This window comes from Bidens hawaiensis, unplaced genomic scaffold (genome assembly GCF_021521415.1).
Source record: "Bidens hawaiensis isolate Kalapana, Puna unplaced genomic scaffold, B.hawaiensis_p1.1 tig00025022_1, whole genome shotgun sequence".
In the NCBI taxonomy this organism is placed as follows: Eukaryota; Viridiplantae; Streptophyta; class Magnoliopsida; order Asterales; family Asteraceae; genus Bidens; species Bidens hawaiensis.
Window position 1 is genome coordinate 67,747 of NW_027493983.1, and position 24,565 is coordinate 92,311.

The 24,565-nt window shown below is 40.2% G+C and overlaps 1 protein-coding gene across 2 annotated transcripts; it reads left to right on the top strand.

The window, feature by feature from the left end:
• Positions 1–6,021: 6,021 nt before the first annotated feature.
• Positions 6,022–18,884, top strand: LOC143570737 (putative inactive cadmium/zinc-transporting ATPase HMA3). 2 transcript variants are annotated; one of them, XM_077056311.1, is made up of 7 exons: positions 6,022–6,357; positions 6,569–6,922; positions 6,992–7,129; positions 8,799–9,117; positions 15,720–15,922; positions 16,706–16,908; positions 17,586–18,884. In XM_077056311.1, exons 1-7 carry the CDS (start codon positions 6,048–6,050, stop codon positions 18,723–18,725), a joined length of 2,667 nt encoding a protein of 888 aa, XP_076912426.1. In that variant the 5' UTR covers positions 6,022–6,047; the 3' UTR covers positions 18,726–18,884. The 2 variants fall into 2 exon arrangements, with proteins under 2 accessions (XP_076912426.1, XP_076912427.1); XM_077056312.1 differs by having other exon boundaries at positions 6,292–6,419; positions 6,551–6,922; positions 17,586–18,883.
• The last annotated feature ends 5,681 nt before the right edge of the window (positions 18,885–24,565 follow it).

Genomic DNA, 24,565 nt, shown 5'->3' on the forward strand with positions numbered 1-24,565 from the left:
ACTAACCCTATATGAGATATATTGAGATATATCGATTTATGAAAGATACCGGAAAGAAATTAATTTTTTTCCTTTTCACCTTTTGTTTACTACAAATTACATTATTCATCCTCAATATTATAGTATTAGCAAAATAACCTTAGACTTTTACATATTAGTGCATTAGAAATTTTACATGGCTAATCTTTTTCTCTACGCGAGTCCCCGCCAAGGTCGTGGAACGACTCTTTAATTTTGTGCCAAAATACCCCCGTTTTTTGATAGTTCGCTAAAAAAATTAAAAACATTACATGTTCAATGATTGTTTTAAGAAATTTAAAAAAATATATATGTACTTTAAAAACATTCCACACTTGGCATCTTCTGATATAGCGCACCAAGCACGAGCACATAGTACGCACTCGTCGATAATCCACGGTAACACCGTCTTTTTAGCCAGAGGTTCGCCGGCGGGCTTCTTTGCGTGTTTTTTCGGACGCCCGCGTTGGCTCGAACCGCCTACGGTCTCCGGGAGGGGTTGTGTCTCCGGCACGAACTCGACCTCGGGTTCGGTCTCCGGGACGCGTTGGGAACCCGATACGGTAAAAATGTTTGTCGTTGGGTTTTGGAAACCGGGCACCGTATTTGGCATAGAGTTTTGTAAAAATGCAATGTACGCGACCATTTGCGGGTCAATCATATGCGAGACGGGTATGGTTGGCGTCGGGGCGGTAGATTGGTTCGGTTGTGGATTTTGGTTGCCTTGACGGGCATATTGACCGAAACCGATAATATTTTGGTTGTTGTTCGGAAACATTTTAGTAGAAATATTTGACTAAAAAATATATAGAAGTGAAAGGAATAGAGGAATGTGTTAAAAAAATATGAGTTTGGTTTGGTTTTATAGTATAAATTTAATTAATATAATTTTTTTAAGCCCCAACGGCATGATGCAACGGCTAATTTTTTTGATTTTTTGTCGATTTCTGCGTTATCATCAAAACGTTCAAAAAGAAAAAGCCAAAACGCTGGGGGGCGGTGTACCCCCGGCGTTATACCATAAAACGCGAGGCATAACGTGCCGCTACGGATGTTCTAATCCATCTCACATTGTATATGATTTGATTTTGAGTGAGCTTTTTTGAATCTCTTTTCAAAACGTTTGGAGTCATAAATTGTTTGAATATCTATAGGCTTGACATTCGCCAAAATTATGGCATATTTTAAAATATATAAACCTATAACTTTTACAAGGTAACGAGTAAACTAGCTAAACAACATTCACCACTCAAACAATTATATATACATACAATAAAATCAAAAATAAAATTTGAGTTGAGGTGAGCTAACTTGATTCGTTAACGATTCAAACTGAGCCAACCTGGTTCATAAACCAGTCGATCTATTTAAACAGTACTAATAGATGGTAGATACATTTAATTAAACAGTTTAAACATATCAATCCAATCCTCCTATTAAAAATTTAAAATCACATATAATTTTTGAACGATCAACTAATCCTTCAAACAGTGTACTGGCTAAATTCATCATATTGGGATATACTCGCAGTTCGATCCATGGAAAACCCTCACCAAAGACCAGCGCACGTGAACACTCGCCCGAAGACACGACATTGCGATGAAATAAATCTCGTCATGTTCAAGAATCCAACGAGCGAACATCACCTACACTCCTATTTTCCCATCATCACCCTGGTACCGCTAAACTAAATGTTGTGAGTAGAAATCATACTTATATCACCTCAAACATCAAATCTCTCATTTACTACTCCACCAACAACTCATAGTCTAAAATCACATATTTATTAATAAATATTTTTTTGATCATGCTCGCATCCTAAGTATTTATAAAACAGAATAATAATAATAATAATAATAATAATAATAATAGGAAAATTGGTTTTAAATACTCCCAACTATCATGTGTTGACAAATAACGGGTCCAACTTTGCACTTGGCGGGTGGCGGTCCCAATTAAAGACCTGTTTGTTTTTAACGGTCTTCAATCACTCTTTCCCATAGCTTCATAGTATGACTTAGTAGTTTGATTCCTCGGTAGTTACCACAACATTGGGCGTCTCATTTGTTCTTATAGATAGGAACTACAACGCTGCTCCTCCACTGGTCTGGCATCTTACCTGATTTGAGAATACTATTGAACAGAGTAGTTAACCACATGACTCCTTCCTCCCCCAGACACTTCCACACCTCGATGGGTATGTTGTCTGGGCCAACCGCCTTAGACCTTCCCATCCTCCTAAGTGCGTCCTTCACCTCTTCTCGTGTGATCCGTCGGCAGTAGCAGTTATTCGATTGTTGTCGTTGAAAGTTTGTGTTGTCATGTTCTTCTTGGTAAGCTCTCCAATTGTTAAAAAGATTGTGGAAGTAGGTTTGCCATCTTAGCTTGATGTCCTGCTCCTTGACCAGTACATGCCCATCTGTATCCTTTATGAACTTCACCGGTCCTAGATCTTGCCTTCTACGCTCCCTGGCTTTGGCAATCTTAAACATAGCATGTTCCCCCTCTTTTGTTTCTAGACTTTCATACATCCGTTTAAAGGCCGCCTTCTTTGCTTCCGCCACTGCCTTCTTTGCCTCTATCTTGGCCGTTTTGTAGTTGTCCCTTAATTCCACTCGCTCCTCCTCATTCGTGCACCTCATTAGCTCCCTAAAACATCCTTGTTTGTCCCTTATCTTGTCTTGCACTGCGTCATTCCACCACCAAGACTCCTTATGCCCACTTGACTTTCCTGTTGTGACCCCGAGAGTCTCCTTTGCTACTTGGATGATCTTTGTCTCCATAGCTTCCCATATATGAGTTGAGTCCCCATTTAGTCGAGCCCGCGTATGCAGTATGAGTTTATCCTTAAACAGTAGGAGATTTTCATCCTTCAAATTTCCCCATCGAATTCTCGGTGTACCTTTCTTCTCTCGAACAGTCAGCTTATTTCTGAAGGCTATATCAGTCACTAGTAGTCGATGTTGAGTCACAACTGCCTCCCCAGGTATGACTTTGTAGTCCTTCCACCAACGTCGGTCTCCTCGCCTCATCAAAAGGTAGTCAATTTGCGTGTCGCGTCCGCCACTGCTAAAAGTGATTAAATGAGAATCTCGTTTCCTAAAAAAAGAATTTATAATACCTAGGTCATGTGCCACCGCAAACTCTAGAAGATCTGTTCCAGTCTCATTCCTATCACCAAAACCGAAACCCCCATGTACGGCTTGAAAACCATCGTTAGCCTTACCAATGTGTCCATTAAAATCACCTCCTATGCAAATCCTCTCCCCCTAGGTATGCCCCCTACCACTGCGTCTAGGCAATCCCAAAATTCTCTCTTTTCCTGATCCCCTAGGCCTACATGAGGCGCGTAGGCGGAGACTACTGCCACTACTTCCTCTCCTAGTACTAATTTCAACACCATAATCCTGTCATTATGTCTTATCACCTCCACCACACTAGTGTGTATTTCCTTAGCCACTAGAAACCCCACTCTATTCCTAGCTCCATCAGACCCCGAGTACCACAACTTATACCCATTACACTCAGCCCCTCTATGTCCTTTCCACTTAGTCTCCTGGAGGCATGCTATCTGAACCCTACGTCTTTTAAGCACATCTACCAATTCTAACAACTTACCATTTAATGTTCCTACATTCCAAGAAGCCAAACGCAATATACGCTCCCTATCTTTACTCTTTCCTACACCCCTCGATTCAGGACATGGTCTATATACGCTCTCTATCTTTACCAAATAATACTTTTGATTTTTTTTTTGTCTAAAACTATCTAAAATGAACCGTGAAAAGCCACGGGTTTGGCCGACCCAACCAAGGCCGGTTCGGTTTGTCTTTTTTTTTTCTAAATTGTGAATACTAATTTGGCCTAAAATTAGCATCAAAACCGGCTGAACCGAACACGATAATCTGAGTTAAGTAGTAATTAATTATTTAATTGTGCACCTTTCATTACATGTCATGTTTAGTTGACCTTATTTTTGTGTATATAAAATTAACCTGATTTTGTGTGTTTACTAAAACTGTAATACAATTGTACGGCGACGATTACTAAAAAACAAATTGATAATTATTTTATTATTGACGTTTACACATTCTAAGATGACAAATATAACTTTTCAACCTTGGTTACTTGATACAGAGGATCAACCAGTTTCACTATCAAAGAAAATGTGTTTTTTTTTTTAATTTAAATTTATTTTTCTACACGAATTCATGATGAACAAAAACACCAAACGAAACTCATGATGAACAAAAACACAAAACGAAACTCAAAGCAATAGGTCTAGTTTAAACGGGTTCGGTTTGGAAAGAACTGATGAGTTCATAAGTTGGCCCGTTTAACTTTTTCTATTTTTAGTTCTTTTTCATTGTTTTTTATGTTATAACTTAAAACAATTGGCTACTTTATGCCAAAGTTTTTAAAGAGAATTGGTACCAGCAGTGGCGAAGCTTGGGTTTAGTCACGGGGGTGACCGAAGTCACGGACTTAAAAATTTTCGGGTCGACGATTCGGTTCGTGTCGGTGATTCGGGTCGGATCAAACAATATGACATTCATATATCTAATTTTCTTCATTTATTCAAACAATTGTTCTTACAATAAAAAAATAAATAATTTTTTAACCAACAAAGACCTAAAATATTCATGATTATGCGAGAGGAAAGGTGAGTAGTGATAAGCAGATTCGGTATTGATACCGGGTACCGGTACCGAAATCGGTACAGATTTCGTACCGTCGGTGCCGAATAGATACCAAAGTTTTGAGTTTTGGTACCGGTATATATCTCAAATTTTACCTTCAATACCGGTATCGAACCGAATATTTGGTATCAGTACCGGCACCGGTACGGTACCGATCTCATCCCTAAGGGTGAATACCTAGAAGAAGAATTGCAAAGGCCTATAATATTTATAAAACCAAATCTTTTACTATTCGACTACTATTTTGTAACTTTTGTTTGTAAATATTGCGAGGTTTTAGATAAAAATAACCAAACGATGGGGTATTATATTTAAAAAAAAATCAGTAGTGACCGGTAGTATTTTGGAAAAATACATCAGGGTGACCGCGCTTAATACCTATAAAAGTTTTCGAGAAAAATCGCAAAATTTACCATGCTAACGGTGAAAACGGCAGTGGCCGGGGCCACCCCTGGTCCCTACATAGCTTCGCCCCTGGTACCAGCTATTGATGAATGGAACACGTATTTGGCTAAACACCCAAACATCTTTATTGAGAAACTCACTCAAAACTCAATTACAATAATGAAACCCTACACAGTTTATATGGACCAAACCTAAACACGTTTGAGTCTAACTAGGATTCCTAAACAACAGGTAAATAAACCTAACAGCCTAAACCAACATGTATTAGGAAGTATTAGGATCCATATATATAACTTGTGCCTTGCCTTGCACTTCAAGGAAGATCATTCAAAATTGCCAACAATTTTAACACTATAAGAGAAATTGATATTAACTTTCACAATTTACACAGTAATTGTTTAGCATGCGTTTTATTTTTGTTTTTTTTTTTGCTATAAGGTTGTAGTTTTAGAGTACTAAGATGATTTATTTAAAATCGAGTTAAAAATGCCGTGTTCGTGTCAACCCGTGAATACCATGTTGTGTTCAGATTCATGAATCTCAGTGTCGTGTTTGGCTTCTAACCTACGAATTCAAACCGTTTAAACTCATATAAAATCAATTAATCCCCAAAAATAGTATGTGTGTGTATATATTTATATATTTATTCGTGAGTTGATAAACACAAATGTGGGACTGACAATCAAATGGGCGGGGGCCTAAAGTTTGGTATCAACACTCTAGCTTATTCTCGTTAATTAGCTGTGAAAAGACGAAAATGCCCTCATAAATATGAAAAACAAATGTGTTAATTTTGTTCCTAACTGAATCTTAAATTAGTGGTGACAACTGACAGGCTTAGTTATTTATGCTTGTTTACTTTTTAAGTTTTTTTTTCTTCAATTTAGATACAACTTTTAGTGACATGTTTTTCTTAATTCATATATGCATCAAATACTAGTATTATTAATTTTAATTTTATTTTTTAAACAATCAGTTAAGGCGCTAAACCAGGCGAGATTAGAAGCAAATGTGAGGATGAAAGGCGATCAAAGCTACCGAAACAAGTGGCCGAGCCCTTATGCCATACTGTGTGGCGTCTTGCTTTTGCTGTCATTTTTGCAATATGTTTATTCGCCATTTAAATGGGTGGCTCTTGGAGCTGTCGCTGTCGGGATTGTACCGCTGATTTTGAAAGCTGTTGCTTCACTACGTAACCTTCGAATCGACATCAATGTTCTCATGATCATAGCAGGTACACAATCTGACTATAATAAATGATAACAGTTATAATATTGATATAACAATTCAAAAATTGTTAATGTTTATACTAAAGTCAAACAAGACCCATATTTTTTTTCCGTGTCAAAGACGTCAACCCTAACGTCAGGTCGGATCATGTGACGGGTCGAAACTAGTTCTGGTCAACATGGTCTGTTTTAAAGAAGTCTAAAAATGTTTTGCAGTTGCTGGGTCCATAATTCTTAAGGACTACTGGGAAGCGGGGACGATTGTGTTTCTGCTGACCATCTCAGAATGGCTTGAGACGCGGGCCAGCCACAAGGCAACCGCGGTGATGTCATCGTTAATGAGCATAGCCCCTCAAAAGGCTGTGCTCGCTGACACTGGCGAAGAAGTCAACACTAAGGATGTTATGGTCAACACCCGACTTGCGGTGAAAGCTGGGACCATGATCCCCATTGACGGGGTAGTCGTTGAAGGAAACTGCGAAGTTGACGAGAAGGCGTTAACCGGTGAATCGTTTCCCGTGTCAAAACAAGTGGATTCCATTGTTTGGGCCGGCACGGTCAACTTAAATGGTACATTTTAATCTTCAATTGTCATTTGACATAATAAGTCAAAGTTTGACACAATGTTTTTTTTTTCAGGTTATATTAGTGTGAAAACTTCTGCTCTAGCTGATGCTTGTGTGGTGGCAAAGATGGCAAAACTCGTTGAAGAAGCTCAAAATAGTAAATCAAAAACTCAGCGATATGTTGACAAAATCGCCAACTATTACACCCCCGGTAAGGTTTAATTTCTTTATATATATATATATAACATATATATAACATTTTAATGTAAAAAATAAATATTACTTGAAATCAGTTCGCTAAATGCTCGAATCGAGCCGAGCTTATACGAGCTGCAACCTAAAATGAGTTTTTTTAATAAAGAACTTAGGCTCTAGCTGCTCGCAAGCCTAAATGAGCCTATTTTTATATAATTTTTCTTTAGTATATCTAATATATATTTTTAGGATTATTGGATTTAAATAATCCCACCTTTAATGAATTGGCCAATAATAATCCCACCTCCGGTATTTCCCCGCTGGCAGTCCCACCTTTTCAAGGTTTTTTGTTTTATGATCCCCCGTTAAAAATAATTAACGGGGTTAAGTTTTCGCTGATGTGGCTATTGACTTGGCATTTTTCATTATCTACATACGTGGAATCCTCAGCCTTTCTCTTATTTTTAAAAATCGTAAATACTTGATGAATACTGAACCCACGATGCTTAATCAATCAACCCCATTCATTTCCTAACTGAACCCTAATTTGAAGAACACAATCGTCAAAATCCCAAGGAGAATTTGTTAATCAATCAACCTCCACGTCATCGTCATTCTCTTCGTCGTCACTATCAGCTCACCGAACCCATTCGTTCCCCGATCAAATGAGTCACCGGATTGAAGGCGCCGACGGCGAGGTGGAGTCTATTTGCCGGTCGTTAGGTCTCTCAGGGCCTGAAGACTTTGCAATTCCGGTGGCCGAGTGGGAAGCCCGTAAATCTGTTACGCCGGAGAAAATTAGGGTTTTGGATGAGGAGTCTGCTACGCCGGAGAATATTATTGAGTCTTTGATTGACGTCAGCAGGGTTTTGGATGAGGGGAAGAGTGGGATTAAGGGAGTACGGCCGCCTCCGGTGCTAGCTCGTCCGCAGGTGGATGATTTGGGTTCGAGTTGGGATTTGATTCGTGGGTTTGCTCCTGCGGCTGATGTTGTTGAAGAGGATGAGTTAACAAGTATTTACGGTTTTTAAAAATAATTAGGGTTCAGTTAGGAAAAAAAAGGTAAAAGCCATGTAGGATAATGAAAATGCCAAGTCACTAGCCACATCAGCAAAAACTTAACCCCGTTAATTATTTTTAATGGGGGATCATAAAACACAAAAACCTTGAAAAGGTGGGACTGCCAGCGGGAAACACCGGAGGTGGGATTATTACTGGCCAATCCATTAAAGGTGGGATTATTTAAATCCAATAATCCATTTTTATGTAGTTATCATTACTATTACATTTATAAAATTATGATGAAACTAACTATGAGCAATGTTATATATAAAAGTTATAATTAAAGTAGATATATGAAATACTTATAGATAACATATAAGTTAATTAATAAAAAATAAACGACCCGAAAAACTACTCACGGCCAAGCTCGAGCTTTAGAACTAGAGCTCGAAACAAGCAAGCTCAAGCTCGAGTTCTAGTATCTTAAACGAGTCTGGGCTTGGCTCGGCTCGTTTACAGTCCTCTCGACCAGAAATGCTTCTTGTTCAAAGTTTTTAATCTTCTTACTGTGGCAAATAACATTATGAAAACTATATTATTTCAATATTAATATTATTATATTATTTTAAATATATTTCTAATATAAAGCAGCTAATAATGCTGATGTCACTTGAGTTTTGCAGCTGTGTGTATAGTAGCCATATGCTTAGCTGGCGTACCGGCTGCTTTACGAGTTCATGATGTTCAAAAATGGTTCCACTTGGCATTGGTGGTTTTGGTAAGCGCGTGTCCATGCGCGCTAATTTTGTCTACACCCGTGGCAGCATTTTGTGCATTGTCAAAAGCCGCTACATCAGGACTTCTAGTTAAAGGGGCTGAATACCTAGAGACACTTTCTAAGGTTAAGTTTATTTGTTTTGACAAAACGGGCACTATCACTAAAGGAGAGTTCTCGGTTTCTAGCTTCCATCCGCTCGTTGACAATCACAAATTGCTATATTGGTAAATTATTCATAAACTTGTTATATGTTTATTAGAGGTATGCATGGGTTGGTTTAGGGCTTAAACTGTACCGAAAAACAAAAAATCTGTTTTTGGTTTTCACATTGGGTTCGATTAGGTTTCGGTCTTAACATTTTTGAGGTATGCAGTGTAACTTTCTGTACGGTTGTTTTTTCAAAATTATATTATGTTAACTATGATTTCTAGAAGTTAGTTACTCAGTTAGTATCATTTCAATAAGGCCCAATTACAAATTTTGTCCTTTAAAAAAAGCCAAATTACGGTTCGTGTCCTTTTTTTAGTTTCCTTGCAGGCGGTGTCCTTTAAACATTTTTTTCCTACACGTTATGTCCTTTACGCTAACTGGGTTAGAAAAACTCAGTTAAATACCCTCACATGAGACGCATGTGAGGGCATATTGGTCTTTTCGTCTACACCTGCAAAAATTTTATATAAGACTATCTTTCTTCCAGAAGCCATCCACCACCACCAAACCCACCATCAACACCCACCTTCACATCACCGTTCAACCTCCAGTAACCACCATTATTCCGGCCACCAAAGCCCAACTCTACAACCACTCTCGTCCCGTCTACCGTCCTCAACCCCGCCGCAATCGTTCCATCTGCTGCTCATGCTGTCTCTGGATCACCTTCACCGTCATTATCCTACTACTCATCGCCGCCGCAACGTCCTCAACCACGTCTACCGTCCTCAACCACGTATTGTCACTCCACGTGTCACAATTTAGCTTATCTCCATCCAAAAAACTCAACACCAAATTCAATTTCACTATCACCGCTCGAAACCCTAACAAGAAGACCCGTTCTCCTACGATCCGGTCACCGTATCGTTCGATTCCAACGGCGTGGACGTCGCGACGGGACGGTCTTGGCGTTCAAGAGTAAGAAGGTCCCGATTAGGGTTACGTGTACCGGCATAAAGGCGGCGCCGCCGGAGTGTAATGTGGATCCCGGAGTGTAATTTCAACCTTCAATCCCGGGGAAGACGATGAGGACGGCGGATGGGGAGTGTAATGTGGATCCCGTTGAAACCCAGATCGGCCGTTACGATTCCTACGAGTTTGAACCAAATCTCGCCGGAGAATATAACGCCGACGAGTTCGATAGTTTGGCCGAGGTGTACGGCCAGGTTTTGGTTTGATTTGAATTTGGATTGAGGAATGGGGAGATGGTTGGGTTTTGGTTTGATTTGAATTTGGGATGATAATGGATTTGCAGGTTTTGGGGTTGGTGGTAGGTTTTGGGATTTTGTAAGTTATAAATTTGCAGTACAGACGAAAAGACAAAAATGCCCTCATATGCGCCTCATGTGAGGGTATTTAACTGAGTTTTTCTAACCCAGTTAGCGTAAAGGACATAACGTGTAGGAAAAAAATGTTTAAAGGACATCGCCTGCAAGGAAACTAAAAAAAGGACACGAACCGTAATTTGGCTTTTTTTAAAGGACAAAATTTGTAATTCTGTCTTTCAATAATAATGTCTTGTTTTATAAATAATTTATAAGGATTTATGCATTAACAGTCTACTTCATGCCACTTTCAAACTGTTTTACATGTTTCTTTTAAATCCACTTTCATCACCAAATCAAGGTATTGACCCATTTTGTAAGTAAATGGGTCAAAACCGTGATATGGTTGAAGAAACTAACAAGGAGATAAATGAGGAAGCTTAATTTCTAAATGATCGGAAACTAGCCACAAACCGAATTAAATCCAAACCAAACATTCAAGTTACAAAAGACACCCCACAAATAACCAACAAAGCCATACTGGTCCTCTATCATGCATACGTAAATAACAAAACAAAGAAAAACATAAACATAACCGAACGGATCGTATCAAGACTTCCCCCTTAGCACTTTTTGACCTCAAGAAGTGAGTTCTGAAAAATCTGGAAACCGTAGCGTTAACTCATCCAAGAATTCCCACGTAGCCTCTTGCTTTCCTTGCCCTTTCCACTGAACGAGAACCTTCATCTCTGCCCGATTCCTTCGCTTTACCAACTTCCACTCCAGCACCGCCTGAGGTTGAAGGGAAAACCGAGCTTCGGTAGGGAGCGGCACAATTTTAGTTGGTGGTCCAGCCGCTTCTTTCAACAATGATACATGGAAAACCGGGTGAATTTGTGCCTCTTTAGGTAAGTCTACACGATACGCGACATTCCCCACCTTCTCTGTAAACATAAAGGGCCCGAAATACTTGGGAGTGAGCTTTGAATGCTTGTTGACTCTTAATGAATTCTGCATGTATGGCTGCAACTTTAAGTACACCCATGCCCCTGGTTCAAAAACCCGTTCCGATCTATGTTTATCCGCTTGCTGCCTCATACGGTTTTGAGCTTAAAGTAAGGACTGTTTCACCAACCTTATCGCGGTCTCTCGATCTTGCATCATCTCGTCTACATCCCTATCATTCGTGTCACGAGGAATATATGGTATGTGTAAGGGAGGACGATACCCATACAAAGCCTCAAAAGGAGTTTTTTCCAACGACGAATGGAACGTGGTGTTGTACCACCATTCAGCTAGGGACACCCATTTAACCCAAGTGTGTGGCCTCTCCATTACCATGCATCTCAAATAACCCTCCAAGCAACGATTAACTACCTCCGTCTGCCCGTCCGATTGTGGATGGTATGCGGTGGACAAGTTTGCTTCTATCCCTTGTAGGTTCAAAAATTCTGTCCAAAAAGCACTCAAAAATATCGGATCACGGTCTGATACGATTGACTTAGGACACCCATGGAGTTTAAATACGTTATCAAGAAATACTTGAGCCACTTCTTTAGCCGAGAACGGATGCCCTAATGTCATGAAATGGCTGTATTTCGTGAGTCGGTCAACCACCACGAATATTGTATCTTTCCCTTTAACCTTCGGTAATCCACCTATGAAATCCATAGAAATATCCGTAAAGATCGTGTCAGGAATCGGTAGCGGCTGTAACAAACCCGGGTAGGCAACATTTTCGTGTTTGGCTCTCATGCACACATCACATGCACGTAACAACCGGCGAATCACCTTCGATATCCCCTTCCAAAAGAACATACCCTTGACCCGTTGGGTTGTAGCTCGCACCCCCGAGTGACCTCCCATGGCCGTCTCGTGACACAGCCGTACACCTCCTCCCTTAATTTCGTGTCAGCCCCAATCACCATCCGGTCCTCTTTTGTTAACCACTTCCCGTTCCATTTAAACCGTGGCACATGTTCCCCATTTTTAAGCTTCTGCACAATACTTTGCACTTCAATATCTCCCCTTTGACTTTCCAATATTCTTTGTAGCAATAATGGTTCAAGTTGGGAGATGGCCATCTCGAAAAGAGTACCGCCTTGAACTCGAGATAGGGCATCAGCCGCGACGTTCTCCCGACCTTGTTTATACTCGATGCAAAAATCATAACCCATTGACCTTGCTAACCATTTATGTTGCAGCGGTGTAGTGACTTTTTGAGTCAAAAGATGCTTTAGGCTCCGTTGGTTGGTACGGATAATGAAAGGCCCGGTAATGAGGTAATAGTGCCATTGTTTTACAGCCACCATGATTGCTAACAGCTCCTTTTCGTAGACCGACAAAGCATCTTGTTTGGGTGATAGGGCTCGACTTAAAAACGAAACCGGGTGATTTTCTTGCATGAGAACCGCCCCAATACCCCCCGCCGATGCATCTGTCTCTATTACGAATTGTTTCTTAGGGTCCGGTAGAGTCAAAACCGGGGCCGATGACAGGGCCGATTTAAGGCGTTCGAATGCGTCTTGGGCATCACTACTCCATTTAAAGGCGTCCTTCTTGAGTAAGTTCGTGAGATGTTTTGCAATCATACCGAAGGATCGTATAAAGTGTCGGTAATACCCCGCTAGCCCAAAAAAAACCTCTTAGTTGCTTAAGTGTTTTCGGTACGGGCCACTGTTGGACTGCCTCAATCTTCATCGGGTCCGTTTTCACACCTTCACATGATATTATATGGCCCAAATACTCTACCGCTCGGCCCCCGAACACACACTTGGACTCCTTTGCGAATAACTTATTTTCCCTCATGATGGATAAAACTTGTTTCAAATGTTGCACGTGTTGTTGTTCATTCCGACTGTAGACCAATATGTCATCGAAAAACACCAAGACTCCTTTCCGTAACATGGAACGAAACACGTGATTCATAAGTGCTTGGAACGTCGCTGGGGCGTTCGTGAGACCGAACGGCATAACTAGGAATTCGTAGTGCCCTTCGTGGGTACGGAACGCGGTTTTGTGCACGTCTTCGGGTGCCATGCGCACCTGATGATACCCGGAACGTAAGTCTAGCTTCGAAAACAGTGTAGCACCCCCCAACTCATCTAATAATTCTTCGATCAATGGAATAGGAAACTTATCTTTAACAGTTACCTCATTGAGACGGCGATAGTCCATGCACATACGCCATTGGCCATCTTTTTTTTGACCAATACCACTGGGGCTGCGAAAGAGCTTTGGCTATTCTGGATAACCCCCGCATCCAACAGTTCTTGGGTCGTTTTTCGATGACGTCCCACCGGTGGGTACCTGTAAGGACGCTGGCTTATTGGTGACGTTCCCGCTTGGAGTACGATCCGATGATCAAACGGTCGAGGCGGGGGCAGGCCCTTCGGTATTTGGAACACTTCAGCGAATTCATGTATAAGTTGTTTCCACGGTAGGCTCTCGGCAGGTACATTAGGGTCACAAAGGACCTTGGACTGGTACGAGGTCTCGGCTCCCCTATTAGCTAACTGCAAGCTAAAAAGTTGCAAGCTACCTTCCTTCACATGTTTGTTCAACATCCCATCCATTTTTTCCAGCGAACACACAACCACCTTGTTATTTTGCAGACCCTTCAATTCGTATTGTTTGCCCTCTAACTCGAAACACATGGTCATTTTTTGAAAGTTCCACAAGATATCTTGTGACGGCAGGAGCCATTGGACCCCTAAGATCATATCATAATTTTCCAACGTTAGGAGTAACACTTCTGTTTTGAACCAATAACCCTGCATGGCCCATTGAAACTCGGGGCAAAACTGTTTACACTCGAGCTCCTTCCCGTCTGCCACTCCCACGTTAATAGGAGTGATGTCTCGTACCTCGCACTGCGGTTTCTTGGCAACCCGACTGTCAATGAAATTGTGAGTGGACCCGGAATCGATGAGAATATGCAGCTGACGATTTCCCATTGAACCTTGAACCCTCATAGTCGAGTAAGACGACATTCCAGTTAGTGCATGGATCGAGATTTGGTGTTCTTTTTCATCGTCTTTGATGACCTCAGTTTCTACCTCTTCTTCATCGTCAACCTCGATGACATAAACTTGGCCCCTCGGCCGTGCACATTTGTGACCCGGTACGAACTATCCGTACACCAAAAACATTCCCCTTTCGCCCTTTTTTGTTCCAGTTCTTTACTACTTAAACGACGTTGGTTGTTACCTGGCTTAGCCGTGGCAGTAGTGGTTCGGGTGGGTGTGGGTAAAATTGGTAGTTTAGCTGCATTGGTAGGCGGAGTAATCTTTGTGTTGTTCGGCTTAGCATTACCCCCGTTCCATTTCCCACCTGCAAACTTCTCCTCAAGGGTTTCATTATTAAGGTCTTGTGTCTTGGCCAATCCATACGCTTCATGCAGTGTACGTGGTCTGAACATTTTTACCGGCCCCGGATGTCCGGCTTGAGGGTCTTGATATACAAACTAACGACTTGGGTTTCGCTTAATGACTTGTTCAACAACGAATCGAAAGCGGTGTTCAGTTCCTGTAACGTACCCGTTTGTTGTAGCGAGGCCATTTCCTCCAATGGGTCTTCGAACATAGCATCAGAGAAACGAGCAGAAATGGAACGAACGTACTCCGACCAGGGAACCTCAGCAACCGTAGCGTTTCTGGTCTTCATATAGGCCCGGTGCCACTGTAGGGCATCTCCCTCCAAGTGAACCGCAGCGCACCGCAGCTTGGATTCGTCGGGTGTATCGTCCATTGCGAAGAAGTGCTCGCAACGGTAAACCCAACCCTCTACATCCTCTCCCGAGAACTTGGGGAAGTCGATCTTTCCGATACGAAAGGGTTTGGAACCCCTGGAATCGGCATCGGGACCGGAGGACCCAAAAGAACTGCCGGACGATTGCGACTTGTCCCGCACAGCCTTCAGGATCTCTTCCTGCTGCTTGGATGATTGTTCCTGCTGTTTCATCAAGGCCGACAACGCAGCTTGGATATCACTGATGGCTTTATCGTGAGACTTAAGGGTGTTATCGATTTCGTTGTTACGTGTGTTTGTCATGGCGGCGGCGGCAGAGCTCCGATGAGGTATCGAGAGGCTCTGATACCCTTGATATGGTTGAAGAAACTAACAAGGAGATAAACGAGGAAGCTTAATTTCTGAATGATTAGAAACTAGCCACAAACCGAATTAAATCCAAACCAAACATTCAAGTTACAAAAGACACCCCACAAATAACCAACAAAGCCATAATGGTCCTCTATCATGCATACGTAAATAACAAAACAAAGAAAAACATAAACATAACCGAACGGATCGTATCAAACCGACACCTAATTTCGTTTATGGGTTATTTGCAGGGTTTCAAGCCTAGAGAGCAAATCTAGTCATCCAATGGCTGCAGCACTTGTAGACTATGCACGCGCTAACTCAGTCGAACCGCAACCCGACAACGTGGAGGAGTTCAAAGATTTTCCTGGGGAAGGAATTTATGGAAAGATAGACGGGAAAGATATTTATATTGGAAACCAAAAGATTGCCATTAGAGCAGGATGTTCACAAGGTAAAATATTATTCACAACATCATTTTAGATCTCATTTCAACCACTCGAATCAAGCCGAGCTTTAACAGGCACATTTATCAAAACGAGCTCGATCCTGGGCTTTACATGTCGAGTTTAACTAGACTCACAGTTCTAAACGAGCCTCGTATTTATATTATTTTTATTTAACGTTATTTAACGTACTATATATATATAGAAAATAGTTACAAGTATTTCACAACACCATTTTTAGATGTCATTTCACATGGGTGTAAACGAGCTGAGCCACTCATGGATTACTCAGGATTCGCTTGCCAAAAGCATGAACTAGATCGAATTTGAGCTTCACATATTGAGCTCGACTAGACTCATGAGCCTAAAGAGCCTGTTATATATATAATTTTTATTCAATATTTTAAATACGTGTATACATAATAACTATTATATTGTATATTTTTTATGCTAAAGATAATAAATTATATATATATAATGTTAAAGACAATTATACATGAACACAATTATATATTTGTGTTTATGCTAAAGACAATTATACATTAACACAAAATAAAATATTTAGTAAATAATAAACGAGACAGGACCGAGCTGTGATTGAGCAGTCGAGCTTGAAAATCTACTCTCGAGCCGAGCTCAAGCTTTAAAAATAGAGCTAGAAACGAGTTGAGCATGAGCTCTTCATGTTAAACGAGCCGTGCTTGAGCTTAGGTGAGCTTGGGTTAGGCTCGGCTCATTACATATTTTTACTCCCATCATGTTTTCTAACTTGTTTACTGAACTATTATTAGTTCCAATGAACCGGGGTGAAAATAACAAAGGGAAATCGACTGGTTACATATTTGTGGGGCCCACACCTGCTGGGGCATTTAGTCTCTCTGATTCATGTAGAATTGGAGTAAAAGAAGCACTCGAAGAACTTAAATCTATGGGGATCCGAACAGCCATGCTTACGGGCGATTGTGAAGCTGCAGCCGATTATGCACAAAATCAGGTGAATAGATAGAAAATTCTTGTTTCCAATATTAGATGTGCAATTTCAACCCGTTTATTATTAAACGGGCTTATTTGAGTTAAATATTATCTCTAACAGGTTAATTTATAAAATTTAACCTGTTAGAAATAAGGAAAGTCAGTTAGTTCGACAAATTTTCAACCCGTTTATATAGACATGGGTTTATTTAACTTAAATGTTATCTCGAACGGGTTAGATCTTTTAACCCGTCAGAGATAAAGAAAGTTGGTTAATAGACAAAAATAAATAAAAATTCAACCTGTTTATTTATAAATGGGTTTATTTGAGGCAAATAGTATCTCTACCGGGAGCTAAGGAAAGTCAGTTAGTTATTCGACAAAAATTTCAACCCGTTTATTCATAAATGAACTTATTAAAAGAACTAGATTATTATTGTAATATAAATATAACTTTTGTAATCACTTAAGTATTTATGTAACATTTTTCTGGAAATGTACCAACAAGCGGTTGCTGATCAACGAACATGAACCAACGCGTTTTGGCCCGTTTATGTCTGAACGGGTAAATAAAAAAGTAGCTAAAAGGAAACCGGGTTCAAAGTGACCTAAACTGTAATTTTACTAACCCTTAGATATTTCGACCCGTTAACCACCGTGCCCGACCTGACCTGTTTAATTCGCATGTTTATTTTGCAGTTAGGAGGGGCATTAGATATGATTCATGCAGGCCTTTTACCACAAGACAAGGCAAAAATAATAAAAGAAATTCAAAAAGAATCGAAAACCGCGATGGTCGGTGACGGGCTAAACGATGCACCCGCTTTAGCCACAGCCGACATTGGGATCTCAATGGGAGTTTCTGGATCCGCACTAGCAAACGAAACCGGACATGTAATCTTAATGTCAAACGATATCAGAAAAATCCCGGTAGCCGTGAAACTAGTGAGAAAAGCCCGCAGAAAAATATTCGAAAACATATTTATTGCAATCATCACGAAAGCTGCCATAATCGCATTAGCTATCGCGGGCCACCCACTCGTGTGGGCCGCAGTTCTCGCGGATGTCGGGACATGTTTGTTAGTGATTTTCAACAGCATGCTTTTGTTACGAGGCGTAACTTTGAGAACCGTGAAAACGCATTCGGGTTCTCATAATCATGCTCAATGCGTGTCGGGTACGAAGGTTCAAAAGCACGGTGGGTGTTGCGGTCATGGTCTCGAAGATAATGCACAAGAGTTGAAGCATTTGGTACAAGTAAACGAAGAAACCGACAGTTGCTGCACGCATCACGATGATCATGATAATCATGTATCCGAACCGGATGATAACGACGACTGTTGTCATGATAATCACTGCACACAAGATACGAAAGACGAGTGTTGCGCTGACGTCACTCATGATGTCAGCGAAGGAAAACAAAAACACGGTTGTTGTGCTGACGATGACGTGGAGGAGATACAAGAGGTGAAGCATGTGGTACAACCACAACATGCGTGTCAAACCGCTTGTAAACCAAAACAAGAGACCAAATGTCAAGAAACCAAATGTTGTAATGTGACTAAAGATGTGGAGTCACATTGTTCGGGGAATTCGGTTAACGAAACAATCAACGATAACAAGCCGCATTGTCACTTGATCGAGGACACGACGAAACATGAAAACCATCATCATCATCATAACCATAACCATCACCACCGTCACCATCATCATGGCTTGAAGAAGAGGCATGTAAGTGCATGTTGCAAAAGTTTTATAAGTTACAGATGTTGTGGGGCGCAGTCTTTGAGAGGTGGATTTAACAGGAAGGGTTATTTATCAGAAATTGTGATTCAGTGAATATTCACATTATCTTAAGGGGGATTATGGATATCATATACATGATGCATGTTAATAATGGGTGTAATAGAGGTATTGTTGCCAGTTTAGGAGTTTTATTGGTTAGATGTACCCTGGTGTAATTTGGTATGATATTAAAGTGTTAAGTTGAGATTTATACGAGTATGCGCATGCTTTATGACACATGGGGGTGTGCAGATACAGCTGAAATAGAATCGAAGCGAACCATATTACCACATAGGTCATGTCGGTTCTAGTTTAGTATTTCAAAAAGATGGTTTATGTTTGGTTACTAAACTAGAACCGACTAAACAACTTTTTATAAATTTGTTTTTCTAGGTTTTCAAAATGATGGTAAGATTCCATTCATTTTCTTTTAACAGTAAATAACATTATGTCCTCGAATAAGATCAAATGAGAATGTAAAACAGTTTGACGCACTACAAATGTCATCGAATCGTGACAGCAAGAAACCCAGAAGTCCTATATTCTTTAGTAAGTACGGTGTATTTTGGTATTCCTAGTTAATCAAACAACATATGATATGAATTTAGTGCTACAAAAGCTCATTATCGTCTTTACCCAATAATTGTTACACTTTCTACCCGGTACCAACCCGCGGCGAGTTTTTAATGTTCGCTATTTATGACAATATGACACGAATAAATGTCATTAAAGCACTTACTATTCAAGTTTAATATAGAAAATATTTCACAAATAGTACATGTGGTAGACTGTAGAGATGGGCTAAAAACAGGTGAAAATCCATATTCGGGTGTTTAACTGACACACACACAGAATACAGCCGGTTTAGCCATACCCATCCAGCAACCTCCTAAAGTTTGTTATGGACTGAATCTCACCTAGCTTATTCTAAAACAATTTAAGTTTTATATTTCCATACGCAAAGAAATCTTTCTGTATGTAAGCGCGCGGCTTTTAACCACGTGGTCGTGGGTTCGAGTCCCACGAATGGAGAACCTTAGATCATTTTATCACTAAAATCAAAACCAGATTGATGCATTTATTGGTTCTGCCTTTTCCATGCAATGTTTTAGTCAATCAAATTTATGCAGTTTGGTGTTTCATTTATAGAGTTGAGACTAGAGAGAGTGTGTTGTTAGGATCTCGATTATGCAAAATACATACACATTTAAATTGCATATAAACTTTGATTTTATTAATAACCAACCACGAACCAGAAACAAAGTCTTTTTTTAATCGAACAGAGAAGATATTACATCACCGATCATAAACCAACTACTCAGATCATCTTTGTAATGATCTGAGATTAACAACTCTCAAGAACAAAGGAAATTGATGATACAACAAACCCTAGATCTAGATATGAAATACAGAGAGAATACGAGCTGGTGTAGAGAGAAAAAGAAACAATATCTAGATAAAAAACAACTCTCATATTCAGCAGTAATATAAACCGTCAGCTGCAACATACTCCAAATGGGCCTTGGGCCAAAACCAGCAACTTTACTTCATCTAATCAAGCCCAATAAGACTCCACTCCACCATCTAATGTATTTTAAAACCTTGTGTAACATAAGTTGTTCTGGACTAAGGACATGATAATCAAGACCATGACTATAAAAGTTTTGTAAACACACAAGTGATGTTTGAAATTGAAATCGACATACCATAGATTATCCCATGATATTAACGAAGCAGACTGTCTCTTTCTTTGATTTTGCAGTGATGCATCAAGTGTCCTTGCGCGCAAACTAGCCGAGCTCAGTCCGTTTTGACTTATGAGAGCTCTGGCTCAAGCTTGGTTTGGCTTGTTTCGAGCTCTTTTTCTAAAGCTCGAGCTAGGCTCGTAAGTTGTTTTTCAAGTTCGGGCTTGCTTGGCTCATTTATTATTTGTTAGTTAACTAGCTTTAGAACCCGTGTAATACACTGATTGATCTAAATAATACAATACAAATAAGGTTAAGTAATAAACATATAATCTATATGAAAAAATGTATTAGATTTGTACTACTATCCATACCATGTGTATGAATCAAGCAAAATCATTACTGTTAGAAAAAGTTTATTTTTTATTTTTATTTTTACATTGGATGATTAGAATATAAAATTTTAATGTTGAAAAACTTCCAACAAACAGTTTATAAGCTGCAAATGACAGTATTAAAGTTCCATTTTTCCACCTTTGACTATAAAGTCAAGTTACACTGGATAAAAGTCAAGGGTCAGTTTAAAAGTGTTAGAAAAGTATACTTAACCTGTTGTAGAAAGAAACACAGATAGCCACAAACAACTGCTGATATCAGTGACAAACCTTTGAAAATCGACATAAATTCTAGCAACTATTTTATCATTTTGGAAAGTCTATTTTAGCATATAATATCTTTGAATTTCTATGACTAAATTGAATACTTATTTCTACTTTCATGACAAAAATAGTTTGCGTGTACCTTAATTTGTATACAGTTGCCAAAACAAAGGTAGAAAGAACCGGTCAAACATTAAGTTTTGTTAGGCTATGCGTCGGGCGAATTGCGACATGTGACGCACAGTCAGCAAAATGGTAGGAATTTGTTTTTGGGGTATAATGTATGTATATATATATATATATGTATGTATATAACACACACACACATATTAATATAATAATTAAATCATTCCTCTAACGTCGACAAATACCCCCCCGCCCCATTTCGCCCCAATTTCGCCCAGGGGGCGGTGTTCCACCCTAATGTCGCCCAAATTCGCCCATCAATTTTGCCCAGTACACATGGCCTTAAGATCTAACAAAATCGAAATATGAATTTCATATAATAGCATGCATTGTTAGGCTAAAAAAAGAAATGGAACTAAAATTTTCTATCATCACAGCTTGTTGAGAAATGGAAATAATTTGAAAGTGATAAACTTAGCCATGCGTGCAACTTATCGTGTCACGTCACTGCTACGTAGGACAACTAATCACTCATTGGTTCAAGCGTCGTGGATAACTAGCCACTATCCCATTAAATAATATTAATTAAACTATTTAAAAAGAAGTGGTAAAGTGAGGTGAGGTGAATCTTTTGATTGATTTACACAATTAATTCATTTAGTTGTTAGGGGGTTGAAACCACCACTTTCTTTGACATTGCTGTTAATTTGGGTGGTTCTCGCCACCAATTGCACCTCATAAAAAATGTATGGCGTCGCGCAGCAGGCTTTGTCATGTCCATGTGACATTGATGATGTTAGGATTAGTGAAGGCCTTTGGGTCGGGTTCGTTGGTTGACATTTAGAAGACAAACGGGGGCGGCCCGTATAATTATGGAGGATTGCCCATTTGGAGTTTTCTTAGTCCCTACTCTGTTAAACCTAATTGTTATCTATATATACCTAGTCATGTATTGTAATCTTTTGTGCCATGCTTAATAAAAATACCCTAGTTGCAGCCCGTGGACGTAGGTCGCCTTGATCGAACCACGTAAAATTCCGTGTGTCTTATTTATTGCTTTCGTTTGTGCGTGTGTGTTTGTGTTTCCGCTGCATACCGACTATGTTAAATACCTAACAAGTGACATCAGAGCCAAAGGTTTGTTGAACACACAGTGCACTGAGACGAAGAACTTTTTTCCGGTTTATAAATCCTATTCATAACCCTTGCAAATTGTTTTTTCTTGGTGTGGCACGTTTTCCAAGAAGGATTTCAAGGTAATTGATTTGCAAGTCAAAAGGGAGTCCTTTTTTTTTTCTTTCTGTCATGACTAGTGTTGGTACCGGGAATGAATTCTTAGGTAGATCGATTACTTGAGAATGGATGATCGGTGCAATAGTTGAGTAAGAATGTGAATATGAAAGTGAAAGTGTAAGTATATTATCTTTGTTGTGTGTTTGTTGTGTGTCTCCTTACAAACATAGCCTCCTCTCTTATAAGGTCCTTATAAGGTCAGGGAGAAATAGAATAGACAATTACATAACATATAATATTGAGATTTCTAAGTACACACTATTTCCCCCTGGTCTCTAGTCTTCTCCGCGAGCCTCTCCTTTTCCTTCTTTTACCCAACGTGTCTTCTTCTGAGCTGGGCCGACCATTTTCCTTGGGTCGCCCACTTGGACTAGGCCACAACACCTTTATGTAGTCTTGACGAGACCTGCTCCTGATGTTGCTTTCCCACTCTTCCTTCACTGGGCTTGGGCTTTTCCTCTCCTTTGGGCTGTTGTTTTGGGCCCATTTCCTATGTAACCTCTTCAAGTCCCCCGGTCGATTATTGTTATTATTTATGGTGACGATAATAGACTCGTTCGCTCAGCTTTCCACTTTTATGAGTGGCCCAATCGTTTATGTCTTTTCTTTCTTCCAAACCAAGTATTAACTTTTTCTCTCTGGGCCTAGGCCCATTTTTTGGCCCACTGGCAATTTAAAGGATGCAGTAGATATTTTTCACAGTCTTCAAGGTTATAATTACCTTCTATACACTCTCACTTCTCATTTCCTTTTTTCACATACCTTTTCTCCTTTCATCTTTCCGACGACCTTTGGTATTCCTCCCCCGTCCTTCTTCGCCGTCAAACAAACATGTTGGTCTTTCTTTGATATTCTTGCACCATGAGTTGTGGGTTTGTCCACTATCGCCTCCACCGTTTCTCACGCTAGAATGTTATCTTTTTGTTAAAAATATCAAATCCCCCTTTCCTTGTCTCTTACTCTTCCTAACCTTAGCGATATCGCTGCCCGCTGAGATGGACTCATAGCCTTGTATACGAGAAACTTTGATTGTGCTAACGTTCGCTATCCGTTGACGGAATTTCAACTCTCTTTGCTAAAACACCACAAGTTGTGTTTTTCCCAAGTCGATCCCTGGGTTTTCTAAGGGTTACCCACTTTGAGGTGGCTTGTAGGGCGATGGGTGGCGCCGCGACTGTTCCTCTTTTCCGGCGGTTCTACCGTTTGAAAATAGATGGAGATTGGTTTACATTCGAACGTCGATCGGGTGCGGGTCACCTTCCCTGCTACTCTAAAATGCCAATGGGGTTCTATCCTCGCGATTGGAAAGATAGTTTTTTCTTCGTTTCTTCCTCTTTCGCTCCCGGACTGCGTTGTTGTCGTTCCACATCTTTTAAGGTTCACGACCCTGTTCCCATTCTACCTCCCAGTCAACATCAATTGTACCAGCTCTTAATTAAAAACCCCACCGAGGCCGCGACCTATCCTAAACCCTTGTTATATTTGGCCGGATTGAGCAAAATCTGGTTGGACCCGTCGACCCGTCCCACTATATTTGTGGATGACCAAGGTTGGTGGTTCTTTTACCCTATTTTGCTAGTTTCCATATGTCTTTGATATTAACCACTTATTTTTATTGCATGCAGAGATAATTTTAAAGGAACTTCTTCAGAAAGGCGCCTTAAAGTCTGCCGAATTTGTGACACTGCCCATTCAAAAGAGTGATGCATCAGAGCCTACCACTCCCTTTGCTGCCATGTCCCAGGGTTCTAGTTCCCGGGTTTCTCTTCTGATGCTGATGCTCAAAGGCCTGCCAAACGCAAGGATCCCGCATCCGATATCTTTATTGCTTCTTTGAAAAATCGGTTGCACAATGCTAAACGACCTTGTCTCAGCCAGAAAATGCCCATGGATTCTTTTCCTGCTACCTCTCACGAAGTGATTTATGTCGATGCCGAGTTGAGCTTTCCCACAGTGAACGAGACTGGAGTGGTTTCTAAGTTTGTGGCTCCTCAAGATGTTGATACCAATTCCCATGGTCAGCAGCCGAAAATACCTCAAGATCATCCCCAGGTATCATCAGTTCCTTTTGAAGATGGATCGCCTTCCTCAGGTGTTTTTATTCCCAGGTGGGGTATCATGGCGAATACTT